Raw genomic sequence first — 21,502 nt, 5'->3', positions numbered from 1 at the left:
TTTATGTTTATAGTTTTTATTACAAAGGACACAAATCAAGATCACCTAGATGAAGAGACACACAGGGGGACGTCTGGGAGGACCCCCAAAGCAAAGCTTCCTATATTCTCAGGATGTGTCACCAGCCAGAAAGCTCCCCAAGTGCTGTCCAGAGTTTTCATCAGGATATCCTCACATAGGTGTGATTTTGATTGAATCACTACCCACATAACTGACTGTCTCCTCCTCTGATCCCCAGAGGTCAAGGTTGTAACCCTTTAATCATATGGGGTCGTTCTAGCATCACCACCTCCATCCCGGGTCATCTGACCGGCATAAATGCAGCTGTGGTACAAAGCACCCACTGTGAATAGCAAAGATACTCCTGTTACTCGAGAGATTCTGAGCACTTAGAGATTACCTCCCAGAAGCCAAGGAAAAAGACCAGCCATATTCTTTATTACACAACACATACCACATGCTTGTTGGCAGGAGTCAGTTCCTTACTGGCTAGAGACTATTCTTGGTTCCTTGCCAAGTGGGCTTCTCCAAGCTGGGGAGCTCACATCATCAAGCAAGTGCACAATCCTAGAAGGCAAGAGAGAGCCTGCTGTCTAGGTGGTAGTTGTATTCTTCAGTAGTGCAAGTGCTGAACTGACATCCTGCCTTCTTTGCCTCATTCTGTAGGTTAGAAACAAGTCTCCCAAAGCCAGGGGAGGGCATTACATAGGGGCACGAAGACCAGCAATAAGGATCATTGGAGGTCACAAGCCACAGTGAAGGCTGGCTTAAGCCCACAGACTTGTGTAAGGTTATGTGGAGAGAAGGGAGTGGGAACAGAGTGTGGCCACTAAGAAAGGCACTGGGCACTTGTCAAGAAGGAAACAGGAAGTGGTACAACCCCTCTGGTAAACTGTTCAGAAGTGTCTAATGAAATGAAGCACACACCTGTTCTTTGACCCAGTCATCCCACTATTTACAATCCAGGGAAAGGCCTGCGTGTATGCCACAAAGACATAGTTAAGAGTGTTCATGCAGCCTGACCCATAGAAATGTCAGCCTGGAAGCAACCCAGATGTCCATCCACCTGAAGGTGGATCAACAAACTGTGGCATGACCATGCAACGAAATAATACTCAGCAGTAAAAAGGGAAGAAGATATGGATATGAGTAACATCGGGGATGAGCCTCAGAAATAACATGTGTGTGGAAGCAGCTGATGCAGAAGAGTACATGTGGTGTCTTGCAGGTGTATGGAGTGCATATGAAGAACGGGCAAGTCATCCAAGGTGACACAAGTCAGAGAAAGGAATGATCTCAGCGAAAATGGCAGTTAGCTGGAGAGTGGTGCCAGGAAACCTTCTAGAAGGAGTGCTGGAAATGCTGTTTTTATTTGAACAGTGGTTATACCAAAGGGAATAGGTAGAGATCTATCACTGAGATCTATATATATACACACACACACAGTCACTTGGCTATGTAAGGTTTGTGCATCTTACTCTGTGCAAATGATACCTCTTATTTGAAAACAAATTTTTAGAAGAAGGAAACAAGTGTTCATTGAAGATTTGGGGGAAGGGATCCCCATTTGCCTAGTGTCACAAGGGTCCTTCCTCTCTTTATCATCCATCTCCATGCTAGAAGTTCTTTCCTGGGCTACAGGTGCCCTTCTGGCTATGCCTTAAGGGTCGAATACACGCAGGTTTCCAGGGGCTGCTCCATCTGCCGGGAAAGACCCTCTCTTAGGGCTCTGGTGTTCAGCTCAGCATAAGTCACTGTGTGGGGTTCCTCAGCTCTTGACACTTGGGATGCTTTATCCTGAAAGGGAAGCAAGGAGAAAAGGATCAAGTACTCCCAGGAAGAAGTGTTGGGTTGTGAAGATTGAGCGTTTGGGACAAGTTGTGGTAGACAATTGTGTTAGAGCCTCCCACTCTTCAAGTCTTGCTGTGTTCCCCTACCCTCTTGAAGTTTGATGGAATCTAGGGATGTGCATCTGTCAAACAGAATAAGCATAAAGGATGGGCTGTTGTGTGTCATCATGTCCAAGACTAGGTTATGAAGGACTGACTTCCATCTTGTTCACAATGGTCACTTGCTCACGCTGATCAAGCCAGCTGCTGTGTCATAAGCTGTCCTATGGAAAGGCCCATATGGTCAGGATGGTCTCTGGCTAATAGCCAGTGAGGAACTGAATTCCACCAGCCACCACCTGAGTGAGTGGATGTGGAAACACATCCTCTCTTCATCAAGCCTGAATCCCAACCTGTGAGACCCGGCACGAGCCACACTCAGATTCCTGACCTGCAGACACTGTGAGATCATTAAGTGTTGCTTAAACCACTACGTTGGGGATGAATTGTTATGAACCATAGATAATTTATACCCACAGCCATCAGAGTGAGTGTTAATATGAAATGTCCTTAGGGTCAGAAAGCTAGTGGTGGTCAGGGGCTTGGGGTGGGGGTGTGGGCATGTGGAGAGTGCTTAAAGGCTGTGGGGTTTCTTTGGGGCACCATGAAAACATTCTGGAATTAGATATTGGTGATTATTGTACAGCATTGTGAATATTCCAAAAGTTGCTAAATTGTATGGGTTAAAATTACGAATTTTATGTGATGTGAATTTTGCTGCAATTTTTAAAAAATTGAACTGTAAAAAAAATAAGGGTGACTATAAATAGCTGCAGGATGTACTATGGATGTATTTCATGGTAGGTGCTTTACAGGGGATCTTACCATATTTTCATTAAGAGCACCAAGAGGTGGGCTGTATTATCCCCATTGTCCAGATGGAGAAACAGAGGTTCAGGATGGGAAGGTCGCTGGCCCGAGATTCTAACAGTTTATAATAATAGTACGTTCAGGGGTACTGAACACAATGCCATGCCTGGGATCTGACTGATCATTGTGTGGCTCTGAGCTCATTAAATCATCCCATTAGTTCTAGAGAGAAGGTGGCCTGCATCCCCCGTCACATGGGGAAATGTCCCCAGAAAGGACAAGTCATGGGATGAAGAGTTCAACCCAGATTCCTCTGGAAAGTTGAGTGAGGGCTGGGGTGGGGGCGGTGAGGAGGAATGCAGAGGCCCAAACCATTGACAAAACCAGGCAGAGTGACAGAGAACCTGGGACAAGGAGGGGTGATGATGGGGTAGCCATAGTGGAAACTCACCAAGGCAGGAGAACAGCTTGTGATAGCCATGGACAAATCTGGGAAGGAAAAGAATCTGCTGTTGCTGCGCCCCCAGGCTCCCAGGGTGAAATCTGCACACACACCACCACTCACACAGACATTCATCATACACACCCTCACATGCACACACCTATCCCTGTATATCGTCTCACACACACACATGCGCATATATGTGCACTCACAAGTACTCCTACACACACACACTCGCATACATACATTCACAGACACATGAACATACAAACCACGCACAAACACATGCAACACAGACTTACACAACCACGCACATCTACAAACACACACAGACACACGTACACACACATTTGTGCACTGTTACATGCATACACATGTTCACATGCATGCATACATCCCTGCGCACCTACATGTGCAGACTCACATGTGCACACTCAAATACACATGCTTACATGGGCACAGGCAGCATGCAAATGTGCACACCCTGCACACGTACAAATACACACACACAGGGGACCCACCATCGCTTTCTTTCCCAGGCTGAACACTTGTCCTCTGTTCTTGAGGGTCCTTAGAAGAGCGGGAGCTGAAGGAGAGAAACACTGAAGCGTTGGAGGTGAAGGAAATTGGAGTGAGACACTGGGATCATGGTGGGTGGGCGGAGGTGAGGTGGCAAGCAAGATTGTGTGTAAACCAAAGTCCCCCCACCTTCTCCACACTCATGTACCACTCCCTGGGGTCCCCAGGCTCTTTGGGTGCCCAGTAGAGTTTTGTGAGAGGAGGGGGGGAGGGGTTGGGGGCTGGGTGGTCCATGAGGACAGACTCCAAGGAAAGAGCATTGGGTGAGAATTGAAGGGTGGTCGTAAGAAGAGAAGACATGGAGAGATGCTTGGGGTGGTCACTGGGGTAAGAAAGGTGCTGAGGAATCAAGGCAGCAGTGGAGGAGGAGTTAAGTATGGGCTGATGGGATCCTCCGAGTAGCCCTACCATTTGGTCATCTTGTTAGGAGCTGCTCCTGGGGATGAAAGAGAGACAGCATCAACCCTGTGGTGTTAACTTTCCCATTCCATTTCTTCCATTTCCTCCCAAATACTTAGCGGTTGCTTTCCTGAACTCACCACACTGGGTGTATTTGTAGATGAGGAAGACTCCGAGGATGAAGAGAAGGATGAAGATCACAATGAGGGTGAGCTCCACGGTCCCTGGGGAGAGGAGAAGAGGTGAGAGCGCCCTCCATTTCCTGAGACATGTTCTGGTGCCTCAGTGTGTCTACCATCAATTGAGTTCCTGCCGCGTGCTGGAGATCTACCTCACTACGTTTTTCTCATACTGGGAGGGAGACCAAGTGATGCCCCATTGTGCAGATGCCGAAGCTGAGCATCAGAGAATTGAAGTACCATTTCCAAAGTGGCCCAGCTACCGAATATGCAGAGCTGTGCCTCTGATCCTTCCCACCTCAAAAGACCTAGCACTGAGCCATAGCCTTCAGGCATCACTGAAAGATAGACATCTTCCAGAATTTTCCCAGAGGTGGATAACTCAGGACTTCACAAGGATGTCCCATCCCACAGGTGAATGACCTTTTGTCCCAGGAAGCTCTGTCTTACCTACTCCTGTTTCTGCCATCTTGGGAGACTCTCTTTCAGTTTTATCTAGAAGACAGAATTCTTGAGTTTAAATTTAAATAAAATTGAATAAAATTTAAAACTCTATGCATTATTTACAAAGGCATGCCTATGTAGTAAAAGTATAAAAACATGCACAGAAATAACACTAACCACAGGGTGGAGGGTTCTACTGGGAAGGAGAAAAATAATGTTGAGAGGGAAAGAGGACTCTTTAAATCTTGTGTGTGTGTGTGTGTGTGTGTGTGTGTGTAAAGAAAACAGTTTAGAGCAAATACGATGAGCTGTGAGCAAGTATAATTCTGGGTGGTGGATATGTAACTGTTATTTGATGGTTACTTTTATTAGGTAGTATTTTTCAGATTTCTCAAAAGAAAGGAAATTCCTATCAGTTCTCTCACTGGTTTGTGGGAGGAAGGTTTTCTGAGTTTTAGATCTATCCAGGGAACAGAATTAAGTAAGATAGGATGCAGAAAGAAAAAGCGAGTGTACTCCAGGAATGTCCGGATCCCATTCAGGGACCCCAAGCCTCCTGTGTAGGCAGGTGTGATGGTTAGATTTATGTGTCAACTTGACTAGGTTATGGTACCCAGTTATTTGGTAAAATACCAGTCTAGACTGGTTGCCAGGAAGATGGCACCTGAAACTAATATAACACTGTATGTTAATTACGCTGGAATTAAAACAAATGCAGTCTTAACCTAAATTCATTTTTTAAAAAGACGTGATTAACGTTTAAGTCTGCAGAGTTTGAGTGGAGCAGATTAGTCTCTGTAATATGGGTGGGCCTCATCCAATCAGTTGAAGGCCAAAAGAGAAAGACTGATCTCCTTTGGGGATGAAGGAATTCTTCTTACAGTTACCCCCTCTAGACTCAACATCAGCTCTTCCCCAGGGTCTCTAGCCTGCTGGCTACATGAGTTGCCCAGGGTCGCACAGTTAGTGAGTAGCAGAGCCAGGGTGGGACCAAGCTTCATGAAGCTCTGCTGATATGATACTCACCATGTCACTCTTCATTGCCTTTACCACCCACAGCTTTGCTGGCTCCACCTCTAGGAGCTGACCACAGCAGAAGAAGTAGACCTCTGAGACCACCCAAAGACCCCACCTCCTCCCAGCCCTGTACTTCACCCCAGGCCACTGTTTGTGCTGTTCTCTATTGGACTACTCGTAGTTGTTCACCTGTGTGTCCTAGGGAGCCACAGTGTCAGAAAGGGGGACACTGTTTGTCTCAAACACCTCCTGTCTACTCACCCTCCCCTCCCACCCCCTGCCAGCTGCATTTGCTCTCCTCCTGACCAGAGACTGCTTTGACAGTTCTGACTTCAGAAATGATGAGTAAACCCCACGAACCATCAGGCTTCTAGGGTCTGGCTCCAAAGAAATCACTGGGAAGCTGGACACAAATCACACTTTGGAATAAAGGGAGAAAAAAAACCAAACACCTCAAGTGACCTTGAAGGAAGACAGGACCACAGGAAAGGTGATTGAGCCAGTATTCTGGTAAGTAGCTTCTGAAGCAGCTTACTGGTCCGGGGCACATAGTTTAAGTAATTAGAGGCTTTAGGAGTTGGAGGAGAATATGGTCTCCACCTGTAAAATCCCTGAAGGAACTCTGGTGTCGACCTGGAAATGAGACAGTAGGTCTGGAGCAGAGTTTCTCATCTTGGGCACTACCGATATTTGGGGCTGGATAATTCTTGGTGGGGAGGAGTCCTGTGCATCATTGGCTGTTTTGTGGCCATCCATGGTCTCTACCTCCTAGATGCCATGAGCATCGCCTATCCCCCATCCCCAGCCACAACCACCAGAAATGTCTCAGACATTGCCATATGCCACCGAGTAGCAAAATCGCTCCTAGTGGAGAACCACTGGACTGGGGAAAATAAGAGGGGAGCCTAAGATGAGCAACTTCTCTTTCCTTGTCCTCTGTCAGAATGCCTGCTTCCTGCCTTGGCCAGTCAGGTGACCCTCTCATCCCCACAAGTTAAACAGGCTGGTGTGTAGCAGCTGGTTTGGGGGGTCTGGCCCTGTAAGAACTGCGTTAGACTGTAAGGGCGTACAAAAAGCTCTTGCGAATCCCTAAGGAAACTCTTGGGCTCCATTGCTGATAATCTGTCCATGCACCTGGATCCAGTCATCCACCTGCCAACTCCTCCCCCCCACCCCTCTGCAGGTGACATCTTCCTGTCTTCTTCAGCCTGTTGCCCTTGGTTACAGTTGCCTGGATGTGAACAGTGGCTGAAAGAACACAGGAAAGGTGGTTGAGCTTATCAATAGCCTCCAGGTGAGCCGTTCCGTTACACGTATTCACACCAGAAGAAGCAGTATGTGTGACCATCACACAAGAAACTCAGAAGGTTCCTTACAGGCCAAGGATAAGGAAGAGGGAAAAAAAATGACTCACCAGTTGTTGAATAACCCCAAATTATTTAAAATTTCTCCCTTCTACAGAAAGCAAATCCAGCCTACAATATTTTTCTTCCAGTTTTGTCTCCTTGAGCATCACATTTTGAAAAGACTGTCTCATCTGTGCTTAATGCTTGTACCTTGTCACATGCAGTTGAGCTGCGTTAGAGACACAGACGTGTACCCTTGGCCTTTTTAGAACCTGGAAGATCTTGAGAGGTCATGCAGCTTTCCACTAATATTTATAATTCATTTTAACCATGAGGATATTTACTGTTATCATTTGAAGGATAAGTACCTTCTCTTTTTCCTAGAAAGTCTCCCACTAGGAGTGCAGTTCTTGATAAAGCTGTTTCAACATGTAAGGAAGAAATTTGGGATGTTGATAATGATAATAATAGTAAATACTTAGATGATATTTGCTGTCCACCAGACACAGCTTAGAAAGGATTTAGGTAAATTATTATTTTTTTTAAAAACTTTATTTTTTTAAAGATTTGTATTTATTTATTCATAGACACACACACACACAGAGAGAGAGAGAGAGAGAGAGAGGGAGAGAGAGGCAGAGACACAGGTAGAGGGAGAAGCAGGCTCCATGCAGGGAGCCTGACGTGGGACTCCATCCCAGGCCTCCAGGATCACACCCCAGGCTGCAGGCGGCACTAAACCACTGTGCCATGGGGGCTGCCTGGATTTAGGTAAATTAACTCCTCAAAATCTCACCCCAAGTCCCTCATATAGGTACCACTATCAACCCTGTTTAACAGACAGAAGCTGAGGCAGACAGGGGCAGAGTAATCTTTGGCCCCAACCCAAATCCAAACACTTGTAATTAATTTGCAAAACAAGAGTAGGTACACACCTTCCAGATAGTAGGGCCATCTACCTAAGTGACAGATGGGTGGTTACCATTGTTGGAATGTTTTTTCCTTTCACCCAGTTACCTGACTTATGCCCCTGGGGGGAATGCCCTTCACACTGACCTAGAAATCAATGGAGCAGGTGGATCTTAGATACAGGAAAGGTGTCCCTAGGTCTGTGAATTCCCCACCTCACTCCCTGGCCCCAACCTGGGGTAGAGAGAAAACGCCTTTACCTGGTGCTGCCAGGTGGTCTCCAAATCAGCATCAGGACCTTAGAATTTTCTTGCTCTGTCCAGGGCTCTATAATTCTGGAGCAAACACCCTTACTGAGCAAATACCTCACCCTCCTTAGCTGTCTCAGTCCATTTGGGCTGTTCTAACAGAATGCCACAGGCCAGGGGGATGATGAACAACGGATATCTTTTGCTCGAAGGTCTGGAGACCAGAAGTCCGAGATAAGGGTGTCAGCATGGTCCAGGGATGTTGGGGCTCTTCTAGGTGGCAAACTTCGATAGCCTCACCCAGCGGAAGGGAGGGCTCCACTCTTAACTGAAGCACCTCCCAAAGGCACCCACCTCCTGATGCTGTCACATCAGGAGTTAGGATTTCAACATGAAATTGCAGGGAGGAGGGACACAACTTTCAGACCCTAGGATCAGAAGGTATCACCTCTCCTCTTTTTTAGGAACTGCTCATTGCCTCCTAAATCAAGTCACCCAGGATGGACCTGAGTTTTTCTTGCACAGCATCCTCCTGAGAGAGCATTTCCTAGGATCAACCTAGAGGCTGAGCTGACCAAACCTGTTCACAAACCTCCACCCCATCTCCCAATCCTCTGCCCCAGGTCCCTTTGTCTGTGTGTGTCTGTTTTGAACTGGGTCTGGGAAGGAGAGTCAGATGGTTCTCCAGGAGTAGAATTTATGAGCTGCAAACTCAGCTCTTAAAAGTCATGTTCTCTGCCCAAAAGAAGGAGCTGGTCCCCACTAAAAGAATGAAACCAGTCCCTCATTCTAGTTTCTTTTTTTTTTCCATTCTAGTTTCTGAAGCCAAGTGGCATCCACGCACTTCCCACGATTTCCTGGCCTGTGATCCCAGTGGTTTCCAGCCAGGCCTGGCCTTGCCTTGCCTCTGTGGGACATTGGGCAGTGTCTGGAGACCTTGTGGGTGTCACAGCTGGCAAAGGACACTTGTAGCAGGTGGAGATCAGAGATGGGGCTGAACATCCTATGATGCACAGGATGCACTTTTCTCCCCACCCCACCCACACACACACAAAAAGAATTATCCAGCAAAAAAGGGTCAGTAGTGCCAGGTTGGGACACCCTGAATGACCTCTTTAATTCCAAAGGCTGATAGATTCCCCTAACTTTTCCTAGGTCACTCCAAGGTAGGTGCAACCAAGTGTCTTGACTAATACAATCATGAAAACTATCTGTTATAATTGATCAGCTATATTCCCTCTCCTTCTCATAGAAGTTGTATGGGTCCGATGTGTGCATTGCTCCCCCCAGAAAGGCATACAAAGAAATGAGTTGCAGGATACTCACAGCGAGTGCCAGAGCTATAGTTTTAACTCAGGGCAGCTGGCTTCTCTTCTTCTCATATACTGTATGACATTTCTCAGGACCTCTGAATCCCTGCCCCATGAGCTTTTAGGAAATTCTGGTCCTTGTATCAATACAGGGGAACTCAGCCCCCATCCAGTAGGATGCCTGGTTCCTACTGGCCTCTCTTCCTACCCTCATCCTGGACAAACTCACAAAATAGCCCTGGTGCACAAGGGTAAAAAAACATCCCTTTCCTGGGATGCCTGGGTGCTCAGCAGTTGAGCGTCTGTCTATCTTTGGCTTAGGGTGTCATCCCAGAGTTCCAGGATTGAGTCCCGCAGGGAGCCTGCTTCTCCCTCTGCCTATGTCTCTGCCTTCTCTCTGTGTCTCTCATGAATAAATAAATAAAATATTTAAAAAACCAAACAAATAAACAAAAAATATCCCTTTCCTGAACAGACCTACAGAACCCATATGCACTGTAGGTAGCAATGTAGAATGGTGTGGCCACTATGAAAAACAGGATGGTGGTGGGTCCTCAAAAAACTAAAAGTAGAACTCTCCTGTGATCCAGCAATCCCATTTCTGAGTATACATCCAAAAGAACTGATACCCAGTAGGTGGCCAGCAGGTGATGGGCCAGTAGTCAAATAGGTGGAAATGACCCAGATATCCATCAGTGGATGAATAGGTACATGAAATGTGGTCCGTTCATAAAATGGACCATTGTCAACCTTGACAAGGAAGGAAATCCAGCTATCTGCTACAATATGCATGAACCTTTAGACATGATTCAGAGTGAGAAAAGCCAATCACAAAAGGACAGTTACGTGAGGTTCCTGGATTTGTCAGATGCATTGAGACAACATAGGATGGAGGGTGCTGGGGGAGTGGGGTGTGGAGAGGCTGTTTGATGGGGACAGAGTTTCGATTCTGCAAGATGAAAAGCATTCTGGAGGCAGGTGTTGGTGGTGGTGGCAGCAGCTAGGCTACAGTGCAAGTGCACTTGACACTTCTAAGCTGTGCACTTGAAAATACTTACAATGGTAACTTTTATGTTAGGCACTTTTGCCATGGTTTTTAAAAATCATTCCCCTTGGGCACCTGGGTGACTCAGTTAAGTGTCTGCCTTCGGCTCAGGTCATGATCTCGGGGTCCTGGGATGGAGCCCCACATTGGTGTCCCTGCTCAGCAGGGAGTCTGCTTCTCCTTCTGCCCCTGCCCCACTCATGTGCACTCACTCATGCACACACAGTCTCTCTCAAACGAATATTTTTTTAAATAAAAATAAATTAAAATCATTCCTCTCCAAAAGAAAGAAAGGGCTCAGTAGGAAGAGAAAAGCTCAACTCAGCTGAGCTAAAAGGCAAGAGTGCTAGAGTCCCAGTGAAAATGGAACACAGATCTTCCTTGAGTCTCTGAGTCTTTCTCAGAAAGATGCTCCTGGGCTCTCTGTTATTCTCTCGCTCCTCATCCACCATTTTGCTAGAACCTCCTCCTGCCTAACCCCAGGAGGTGTCATTCACACGTTAGTCTAAATGAATTGTGCCCTGCCCAGGATATATGTGACAGTTTTGTGGCTACTTCTTATTTTCTTAGTGGGGGTCAATTGCAAATCCCCCCTCACCCACACCTGGTGTCCTCAGAGCATATTTGGCCACCTGCACTGGGAAGCCCACACCCAGCCTCCTTTTATATGATTCTCCACCATTTGCACTCCTTCCTTGGCACAAGATCCTCTACACTATTCCACAGAATACTGGCCCTCACTTGGATTTTCCTAAATGATTTCCCCAAGTTGCAGAGTCTTGTGGATACAGACTGTGTCCACACCTCTCTCTCTCAGGTCCCAGCAGCTCAGCAGGCAGGTAATCCATCTGCCGTCCTCCTGACAGTAAACGCCTCACCTTTCACTGTGATCTCAAGATGGTTGCTAGGCTCCGAGGCCCAGAAAGGAGCCCTCATCAGGAAGTACACGCAGCTGTAGTTCCCAGCATCACTGACTGTCACACTCCTGAGGGAGAAGTTCATCTTCTTCTTTGCTGGACCCTGGACCCTTATGGGTTCTGCTGCTCCTGCCTTCAGCAGAGCAAACTTTACAGACTCGAAAGAATTGTTTGGCCTCTGACACTGCAGGGTCACATTTTCTCTTGCGGTCACCACACCTCTTTGGTGGGCTTGGAGGGAAGGTTTAGAGAACTCTCCTGGAAGAGAAGAGGGCTCCAAGGTCATGGGGAGAAGCCTGAGATCCCCCCCACCCTGTTCTCCTGGCAGGGGTTCCACCAAGCAGGAAAGATGACAGATCCCTGGTCTCACCCTCTTCTGACTCTGACTACAAGCCCTGGGTGAAGCCCAGCCAAGTCGTTCTGCTGCCGTGTTTCTCCATCTCCCCTTGCCACCGCCCCCCCGCCCTGCCTCCCTGGGGTTCCTCCCCACACCTGCCCCTGTTACTCCAAAGCACCCTCCTCACCTGTCACCAGCAGGAGGAGAATGTCACTGGGCTGTGAACTTCTTTGCGGGGGATCTCGTCTGTAGTATTCACAGGTGTACAGTCCAGAGCTGCTGGCTTGTAGGTCAGTGAGGAGAAAACGAGCCATGCCCTCTGTGGAATCTGGTGATTGTGGGAACTCCACAGGAACATTTCCCTTTCTGAGAGCAAAGTTGACATCATTGGTGGAAGTGTGGCATTGCAGTGTCACATTGCTCTTGGGAGGCATTATCCAGCTGGGCCAGGCACTGAGGGAGGGCTTGGGAAGGGTCTCTGGAAGGAAGCAGATTTGGGGATGGGATTTGGTGCCTGAGCTGCTCTCAGGAAGTCCCTTTAAGTAAAGAGAAGGGAGTAATATTCCATTGTGTACATAAACCACATCTTCTTTATCCATTCATCTTTCGATGGACACCGAGGCTCCTTCCACAGTTTGGCTATTGTGGACATCGCTGCTATAAACATCGGGGTGCAGCCATTAGAAACGACAAATACCCACCATTTGCTTCAACGTGGATGGAACTGGAGGGTATTATGCTGAGTGAAGGAAGTCAATTGGAGAAGGACAAACAGTGTATGTTCTCATTCATTTGGGGAATATAAATAATAATGAAAGGGAATATAAGGGAAAGGAGAAGAAATGTGTGGGAAATATCAGAAAGGGAGACAGAACATAAAGACTCCTAACTCTGGGAAACGAACTAGGGGTGGTAGAAGGGGAGGAGGGCGGGGGGTGGGGGTGAATGGGTGATGGGCACTGAGGGGTGCACTTGACGGGATGAGCACTGGGTGTTATTCTGTATGTTGGTAAATTGAACACCAATAAAAAATAAATTTAATATAAAAAAAAGTAAAGAGAAGGGACACGGGGAGTTTGGAGTAAAGGAGAGAGAGGATCTAACTGAAGAAACTCATCATCAGTCATCCTGTTTCCTCGGCCAGCACACAACCCTGTGAGAGAATCATCCATGAGACACGAGCATCCGCCTGGAGCCCTGTCCTGAGGGGCCTCCCTGGGGCTCCTGCTGAGAATGTACTCCCGTCATCACACTCAGTGACAGTCTCAGCCTCCTGCAGGAGAGCCCATCTGGCATGGGTGCTGGTTTGCCCCTCACGTTAATTTCCTAGGGCTGCTGGTGTCACAAATTGTCACAAGTTTAATGGCTCCTGACAACACAGATTTATTATCTTGCAGTTCTGTGGGTTACAAAAGTCCAACAACACAGGTTCCACTGGCTAACACCAGAGTTCTTTGTGGATGATTTCCTTCTGGAGGCTATAGATGAAACCCATTTCCTGATCTTTTCCATGTCTAGACATGCCCACACCCTTTGGTGGTGGTCTCCTCCTCTGGCTGTAAAACTAGCAATGGTTGGTGCATTGACACCTCTTGTACCTGTTTTGCTACACTCTAAGGATCCTGTGGTTACACTCTGACCACCCAAATAATTCAGAAGCAACTCCCTACCTTAAGGTCAACTGATAAGCAACTATAATACTACCTGCCACTTGGATTTTCTTTGCCACATCCAGGAATGTACCCACAGCTCCAGGGAGTCAGGACACAGACATCCTTGGGAGTCTATCTCAGTCTCTCTGTCATTTCTCATGTTGTCCCACTTCACTGTCCCAGTGTCCTCTCTCCTTACAATGGCCCCAGGACTTTAGATGGCCTTGCCATTTTGCCTCAGAGTCCAAGGATTTCCCCCACCCTTTATCCATCCACCCTACTCATCTGTTGTATTCTGTGATGTCCTCTTTAGATTTCATGGTGGACAAAAAAAAAAAAGATTTCATGGTGGAGGGCATGGTGAAGGACATGGGGCACTATGCTTGGCTCCTGATCATCCCTGTTATGCTAAGTGTGTCACTCAAGCTGTCTCCTGAGCATGTCAACATTGTAGAGGGCACAGGATCTACTCTTCCCCTCATACCATGGCTTCTAGCGTGTGAGAAAGATCTTAATTATGACCCAAACCATTTGACTGGGGGGAAATCCAACCACTTAGGTTCTAGAGACACCTATTATTCCTGATGCTATTGGGTCCTGAAGAGATTTGGAGTCACTAGAATTTAAGCTCCTTGAGAGCAGAGAATACATCCTCAGTACCTAGAACACAGCGCAGACTGGCAAATATTCAATAAATATATGATTACCAATGGAGTCTGAATCTTATGTAAAGAGAGTCATTTGCAAAGATTTCTGAAGTCCCAGAAATTATTTCCCAAATTCCCTCCCAACACAACAGCATAACCATCTGCGTCAACTGAGAGCAGGGGAAGGAGGTCGGGAGATCCCTACCCTATGATAAGGGACATGTAGCTGCTGAGAATGCAGTCCTTTGTGTGAAGATACTTGTCTGCCCTTGGGGAATAGCCTAAATGCATCCCTGGTATGATGGTTGGCATGAGTCATCTCCTTGGTGCCCCAGAGTAAATCTCAAAAATATAAGATCGGAATTGCTTGCAAGGGTGAAGTGTATGTTCCCCATCTACCCCCTCTGGTGGCCTTACTTTCAGATCTAGACCAAACTGATCCTAAAAGTGAGATCATGCAGTATTTGTCTTTGTCTGACTTGTTTCACTTCATGTAAAACCCTCAAGGTCCATCCATGTTGTCACAAATGGTGGGATTTCCTTCTTCCTCGCGGCTGAATAATATCCCACTATACATACAGACCACATCTCCTGTAGTCATTTATCCATGACGGACCCTTTGGTCATTTCCATGCCTTAGCTGTTGTTAATAATGCTGCAATAAACATGGAGGTGCAGACATTCCTCCAATTTCCTGTTTTCATTTTCTTCAGATATGTAACCCCAAAGTGAGATTGATGATCATATAGTAGTTCTACTTTTAGCTTTTAAAAAATTTTTATTAGAAAGAGACTGTGAGTATGTGGGGGAGGGGCAGAGGAAGAAGGAGAGAAAGAATCCCAAGCAGGCTTATGCTCAGTGTAGAGCCCAACATGAGGTTCAGGCTCATGACCCTGAGTTCATGACCTAAGCCAAAATCTAGAGTCAGACACCCAACCAACTGAGCCACCCACGAGCCCTACTTTTAACTTTTTGAGGAATCTCAAAAATCTCAAAAATTTGAGGAATCACTGTGTCTTCCACAGTGGTTGCACCCGTTTGCATCCCCACCAGCAGTGCGTGAGGATTCCCTATTCTCCACGTCCTCACCAACACCTGTTGCCTCTTGTCTTCTTGATGACAGCCATTCTGACAGGTGTTGAGTGGTAGCAGCAGAGATCATGCAGCCCACAGAGCCTGTCTATCAGGCCCTATACAGGAGAAGATTGCCAACACCTATTTAGATCACTGGATCCATGTTCACTTACCTTCTTGAGGTTTTTCTAGCCACAACTCCCTTCACTCACCCTCCAGACATTTCTACCCCTAAACCCCCAAATTAGGACCTTTTAAATTCCTTCATATTGCCCAATAGAAAATTATGGCTTTTGGTACTGTGCAGACCAGAATTTGAATTCACCTTCTTCACATAGTAGCGAGTGGCCTTGGCACATACTTCAGCTGTGAGTTTCGGATTCTTTGAATGAAGTATGGGGAAGAGAACTATTTGGGAGAATTTCTCTAAGAGATGTAAGATCATGCAATGACAGGAGAGTATCGCTGAGCCTGTGTGAGAAAATCTCTCTCTTCTGGGTTCCTGGTTCTCTCTCTGATCCCATGGAGGAATACCACAGCCCAGTGCTGGTCTGCAGCCAGCTTCTCGCATTTACTGCTACCTCTCAGAAACAGAAAACTGTGGCCCAGGGACCAGAGGGTCTGTTTTTGAGGATGGACACTGATTTTCCATTAATAGAAGTATTCTACAGATTTTCTTTTAAGATAGAGTTGAGTACAAAAATAATAACATTAAAAACCTGGGGAATTTGAAGAGGAAGATAACATAGGAAAGAATACAGATGCCACGTACAGAGGGAAAAATGTCATTAGGAAATTCAGGGTTGACTGAGTTTGGGGAAACAGGAAAATGTGTGTAAAGTCCCCAACATATCCTGTGTACAGAATTTGTATTCAGGGTTCTAGTTTTATTTTATTTATTTTTTTTTTTTCAGGGTTCTAGTTTTAATAAAACTTCTGTAGAAGGTTCTAGTCTGTGTTTCCACACCCTGCCCTGCAGGCCTTGCCAGCTCCAGCTGCTGCCCCAGACCAGCCCCACCTCCCATAGTGACTGCCCTTCCCCAAGACTTACCAGTATAGAGCACAACCAGGAGTTGGGACATCATGGCAGCCATACAAGCCTCTTCTAAGGATCTTCCTTCAGTCTTGCTGTTGGTGATTAGCCAAATGTTCTCGACTGCAGGACATGCAGGAACAGCTTTGCCTCTGGTTTTTCAGCCCTCCACTCTACATGCCCCCGGTTTCTGTCTTCTAGTCTCTATCAGGAAATGACTATTGCAATACACTCTCAAGTCACTTCCTTCAGGCCTGACCCACTGAGTCCTCCAACAGCACAGAAGTCAGCCACCCACTTCTAAGGCATATCCATGAATATGCAAAGCATGGGAGAAACTGCTAGCTGAATTTCCATCACCATCGTCCCCTTCTGCACAGTGACAGCAAATAGCTGGGCTCCCAGCAATCCAGAATAAGAACTACATTTCTCTAAGGGCACCTCAGTGGCTCAGTCATTTGAGCATCTGACTCTTGGTTTCAGCTCAGAGCATGATCTCAGGATCATGGGATTGAGCATTGTGAGCCCTGCATTGGGCTCTGCACTCAGCAGGGAGTCTGATTCTCTCTCTCCCTCTTCCTCTGTCCCTCCCCAATAAAATAAACAAAATCTTAAAAACAAACAAACAAACAACGTTTCTCTGCCTTAGGAAATTGTGGGTTCTTCTGCTCATAGGATGTGAGCAAAGTAATGTGAACAACTTCTGGATTGTGTCCCAGGAACCCTAAAGGCAAGAGCAGGGCCAGGGCGGAGGGCAAAGAGATGAGAACTCATAGGGCATCAGGGAAGGGTCAGGATCCTGGAGAACAAGAGAACAGGCCCTATAAAGAAAGGATAAGACAGAAGAACACTTACTGAAAGGCAGTATGGCAGAAAAGGAATTTGAAGAAGGAAATGTCTGCAGTGGGTTTGTAAGTTGTTTGCTGTGGAACGTGATGTGAACTACCTTGTGGGTGAAATCTCTTCTGTGAAATCTTCTGTCATTAGATCTCTGGTGTAACGAAGCCCTTCAGAAGAACTCAGGGAGTCATGTTCCACATCTGGTTGAAGTGTAGACAGAACAGGAGACAATCCAGACAGTGGACCCAGGCAATGGGCAGGAGCTGACTTGCACATGGAAAAATCTAGAAGGGTATATCTAGTATTTTTAAAGTGTTATTTTCTGAGTAGTAGAATTGTGCTCAGTATTTTTTTCCTTTGGTTATATATGTTTTCTAAATTGGCTGAAATTGATATGTGAATTTTAACCCTTTAAATATTATTGAAATTTAAGGTTTTCTAAATTTTAAGTGAAGTGCTGTGAATGAGAAAAACTCAAGGTTGAAAAAAGGAGTGAACTTGGGATACCTGGGTGACACAGTGGTTGAGCGTCTACCTTCAGTTCAGGTCATGGTCCTGGGTCCTGGGATCGAGTTCTGCATCCAGCTCCCTGTGAGGAGCCTACTTCTCCTTCTACCTATGTCTCTGCCTCTCTCTCTGCATCTCTCATGAACAAATAAATAAAATCTTTTTTTTTTAAGTGAACTCTTGTAAAGCTTAGAATTTGGGTGGCACCAGGGTGGCTCAGTGGTTGAGCGTCTGCCTTTGGCTCAGGGTGTGATCTCGGGTCCTAGGATCGAGTCCTGCATTGGGCTCCCTGCAGGAAGCCTGCTTCCCCCTCTGCTTATGTCTCTGCCTCTCTCTGTATGTCTCTCATGAATAAATAAAATCTTAGAAAATAAAAAGCTTAGAATTTGGGACTGCTGAATTTAGGGACAGATATAAGGACTTTCACATAAACATGCCAATGGGACATAACACATTTCTTCCCAAAATTTCATTGAAAGGGGATTTATGAGGAGGATATAAGCTGAGAAGCAAGAAAGGCAATGAGAGAAAAAAAAAAAAAAAAAAAGAAAGGCAATGAGAGGAGCAACTGTAGGATAAGAAATGTTGATACAATTATGGAAACTGTATGTGTGTCCTTGTAGCAGGGCACCAAGAAGAAAAGTCACGTCCCCTGACTCTCAAACTGCATAGCCTAACATTAGGCTCCCTGCTAAGTGGGGAGTCTGCTTCTCCTTCTCCCTCTGCCCCTCCCCCTGCCACCGTGCTCTCACATGCACATGCGCACGTGGGCGCATGCAGGCTCTCTCTCTCTCTCTAAAATAATAAAACAAACAAAGAGACTTGCACCAGGTTGTGGTTGCCTTTAGGGGTGGAGGGGAATGGATAGGGCCATGCTTATGTCTGATATATTATGATTATAGTAATTGCTATTGCTTTGGCTATTTTGGGATCTTTTGTGATTCCATATAAATTTTAGTATTATTTGTTCTGGTTCTGTGTAAAATGCTGTTGCTATTTTGATAGGGATCACATCAAGTCTGTAGATTATTTTGGGTAGTATGGACATTTTATCAATAGTCTTCCAATCCATGAACATGGAATACCTTTCTATTTCTTTAATTTCTTTCATTCAGGGATGCCTGGGTGGCTCAGCAGTTGAGCATCTGCTTTTTGCTCAGGGCTCAAGGCATAATCCTGGAGTCTCAGGATCAAGTCTCACATCGGGCTCCCTACATGGAGCCTGCTTCTCCCTCTGCCTAGGTCTCTGCCTCTCTCTCTGTGTCTCTCATGAATAAATTTCTTAAAAAATTTCTTTCATTCATGTTTTATAGTTTTCAGAGTACAGTTCTTTCACCTCCTTGATTAAATTTATTCATAGGTATTTTATTCTTTTTGGTACAATTGTAAATGGATCGTTTTCTTAGTTTCTCTTTCTGCTACTTTGTTATTAGTCTATATAGGAATGCTACCAATCTCTGGATATTAATTTTATATCCTGCAACTTCACATAATTCATTTATTCTTATATTTTTTGTGGAGTCTTTAGGGTTTTCTTTGTGCAATATCATATCATCTGCAAATAGTGAAAATTTAACTTCTTCCTTACCGATTAGATGCCTCTTATTTCTTGTCTGATTGCTATAGCTAGGACGTCTAGGATGATTTTGAATAAAATGGATGAGAATGGACATCCTTGTCTTGTTTCTGATCTAAGAGACCTGAAACCATAAAAATCCTAGAAAAGAACACAGGCAGTAATTTCCCTGACGTGAGCCATAACAACATTTTTCTAGATATGTCTCCTAAATCAAAGGGGAAAAAGCTAAAATAAACTATTGAGACTACATCAACATAAAAATATAGAGCTTCTGCATAGCAAAGGAACCATCAACAAGACAAAAAAGCAACATACTGAATGGGAGAAGATATTTGCATATGATATACCTGATAAGGAGTTAATACTCAAAGTATATAAAGAATTTATACAGCCCAACACCAAAAAAACACCAACAATCCAATTTTAAAAATGGGCAGATGATCTGAATAGACGCTCTTCCAGAGAAGACATACTGATTGTCAACAGACACATTAAAAGATGATGAACATTGCTAATCATCAGGGAAATGCAAATCAAAACCATAATGAAGTACCTGTCAGAATGGTTAAAATAAAAATACAATAAATAAAAGTGTTGATAAGGATGTGGAGAAAAGGGAACCCTCTTGCACTGTTGGTGGGAATGCAAACTGATGCATCCATCATGGAAAGCAGTATGGAGGTTCCTCAAAAAATTAAAAATAGAAATACCTTATGATCCAATAATTTCACTACTGGGTGTTTATCCAAGAAGATGAAAACTCTAATTCAAAAAGATACGTACACCCTTATACTCATTGCAGCATTATTTACAATAGTCAAGATATGGAAGCAACCTAAGTACCCATCAATGGATGAATGGATAAGGAAGAAGTGACACACACACAGAGGAATATTATGCAGCCATAAAAAGGATGAGGTCTTGTCATTTGCAACAACACAGATGGACTTAGAGGGTATTGTGCCAACACCTGGTAAGTAGGTAAGTCAGTAAGTAAGTCAGACTAAGAGAGACAAATACCATATGATTTCATTCATATGTGGAGTCTAAAAAAATGAATAAATAAAAAGCAGAATCAAACCTAAAAATACAGAAAACGAATTGATGGTTGCCGGAAAGAAAGGGGGTAGGGATGGGGAAAATAGGTGTAGGGGAGAGAGAGATACAGGTGTCCAGCTATGGAGTAAGTCATGGGAATATAAAATGCAGCATAGGGAGTATGGTCCATGAGACTGTAATAGTGTTGTATGGTGATAGATGGTGGCTACACTTGTGGTAAGCACAGTGTGACATATAGAGAAGTTGAATCACTCTTTTGTACACCTGAAACAAAGTGATATTGTGTGTCAGCTATACTAAAAAAAAAAAAAAACTTTAAGTAATAGTAGCTATTAAATAATTAGATTTTACTGAGTAAATTTCTTGTGAACGTATCTTTTTAATCCCAAAATATTTTAGTACATAGCTATCTTTATCAGATGAGAATCTGTTTTAAAAAATATATAATAACCACCAAAGCAATATCATAGTAGTATCTTTGCTACCATCGCATAATCCAGTCAGTATCCATATTTCCTCAATAATATCAAATATATTCTTCGGTCAGTTTTTTTAAAAAGATTTTTATTTATTTATTCATGAGAGATACAGAGAGAGAGAAAGGTGGAGACACAGGCAGAGGGAGAAGCAGGCTCCACACAAAGAATCCAATGTGGGACTCGATCCTGGGAGTCTGGGATCACGCCCTGAGCCAAAGGCAGATGCTCAACTACTGAGCCACCCAGGCATCCCTGTCAGTTTTTAAAAAATCAGGATTCAAATCTACAAGTCGACAAGCTGTATTTGATCGATAGGCCAATTCAGACAAAATTCCCAATGTCTTTGTTAAAATAAGAAGCCAAGCACATCATAGGTTTTTATGATTTTTTCCACCATTAATTTGGAAGAAAAGCAACATGCCCCTGAGACTATTGTCTTGACAGAGCTTACTTATCTTTCTGTTCAGTAATATAGAAAAATCAACAAGGCAACGAATTATTGGGGAGAGAAACCAATTATAATCACAGGAGTTTCTTTGAGGGTGATCTCCAAAAGATATGGCAATGATTTTTAAAGTCTTGAGATTCGAGATGCCTGGGTGGCTTGGTGGTTGAGAGTCTGCCTTTGGCGCAGGGTGTGATCCTGGGGTCCAGGATAGAGTCCCACATCAGGCTGCCCACAGGGTGCCTGCTTCTCCCTCTGCCTGTCTCTGCCTCTCTCTCTGTGTCTCTCATGAATAAATAAATAAAAATCTTTTAAA

The 21,502-nt window shown here is 45.1% G+C and overlaps 1 protein-coding gene across 6 annotated transcripts in view; it reads right to left on the bottom strand.

Annotated features, from left to right (window-relative positions):
• The window catches only part of LOC106559612 (T-cell-interacting, activating receptor on myeloid cells protein 1-like), a 28,136-nt gene continuing 6,634 nt past the window's right edge, over positions 1-21,502 (bottom strand). The window contains exons 2-14 of one of the 6 annotated variants that reach the window (XR_005354447.1): positions 17,224-17,401; positions 16,296-17,098; positions 12,989-13,024; positions 12,059-12,349; positions 11,496-11,792; positions 4,749-4,793; positions 4,260-4,343; positions 4,129-4,156; positions 3,663-3,727; positions 3,151-3,188; positions 1,495-1,797; positions 455-567; positions 1-343 (exon numbers count right to left, since the gene is read on the bottom strand). Coding sequence is in view for 4 of the 6 variants with exons in the window: in XM_038527844.1 (XP_038383772.1) it covers positions 1,654-1,797; positions 3,151-3,188; positions 3,663-3,727; positions 4,129-4,156; positions 4,260-4,343; positions 4,749-4,793; positions 11,496-11,792; positions 12,059-12,349; positions 12,989-13,024; positions 16,296-16,338 (1,071 nt within the window). In the remaining 2 variants the exon portion in view is untranslated. Of the gene's footprint in view, positions 568-1,351; positions 1,798-3,150; positions 3,189-3,662; positions 3,728-4,128; positions 4,157-4,259; positions 4,344-4,748; positions 4,794-11,495; positions 11,793-12,058; positions 12,350-12,988; positions 13,025-16,295; positions 17,099-17,223; positions 17,402-19,212; positions 19,315-21,502 lie in introns of those variants that run through there. The other 5 variants (XR_005354446.1, XM_038527844.1, XM_038527843.1 and 2 more) reach the window with 5 other exon arrangements.

The sequence above is a fragment of the Canis lupus genome, chromosome 1 (assembly GCF_011100685.1).
Source record: "Canis lupus familiaris isolate Mischka breed German Shepherd chromosome 1, alternate assembly UU_Cfam_GSD_1.0, whole genome shotgun sequence".
Lineage (NCBI taxonomy): Eukaryota > Metazoa > Chordata > Mammalia > Carnivora > Canidae > Canis > Canis lupus.
This window is presented reverse-complemented; position numbering and strand designations above follow the sequence as displayed.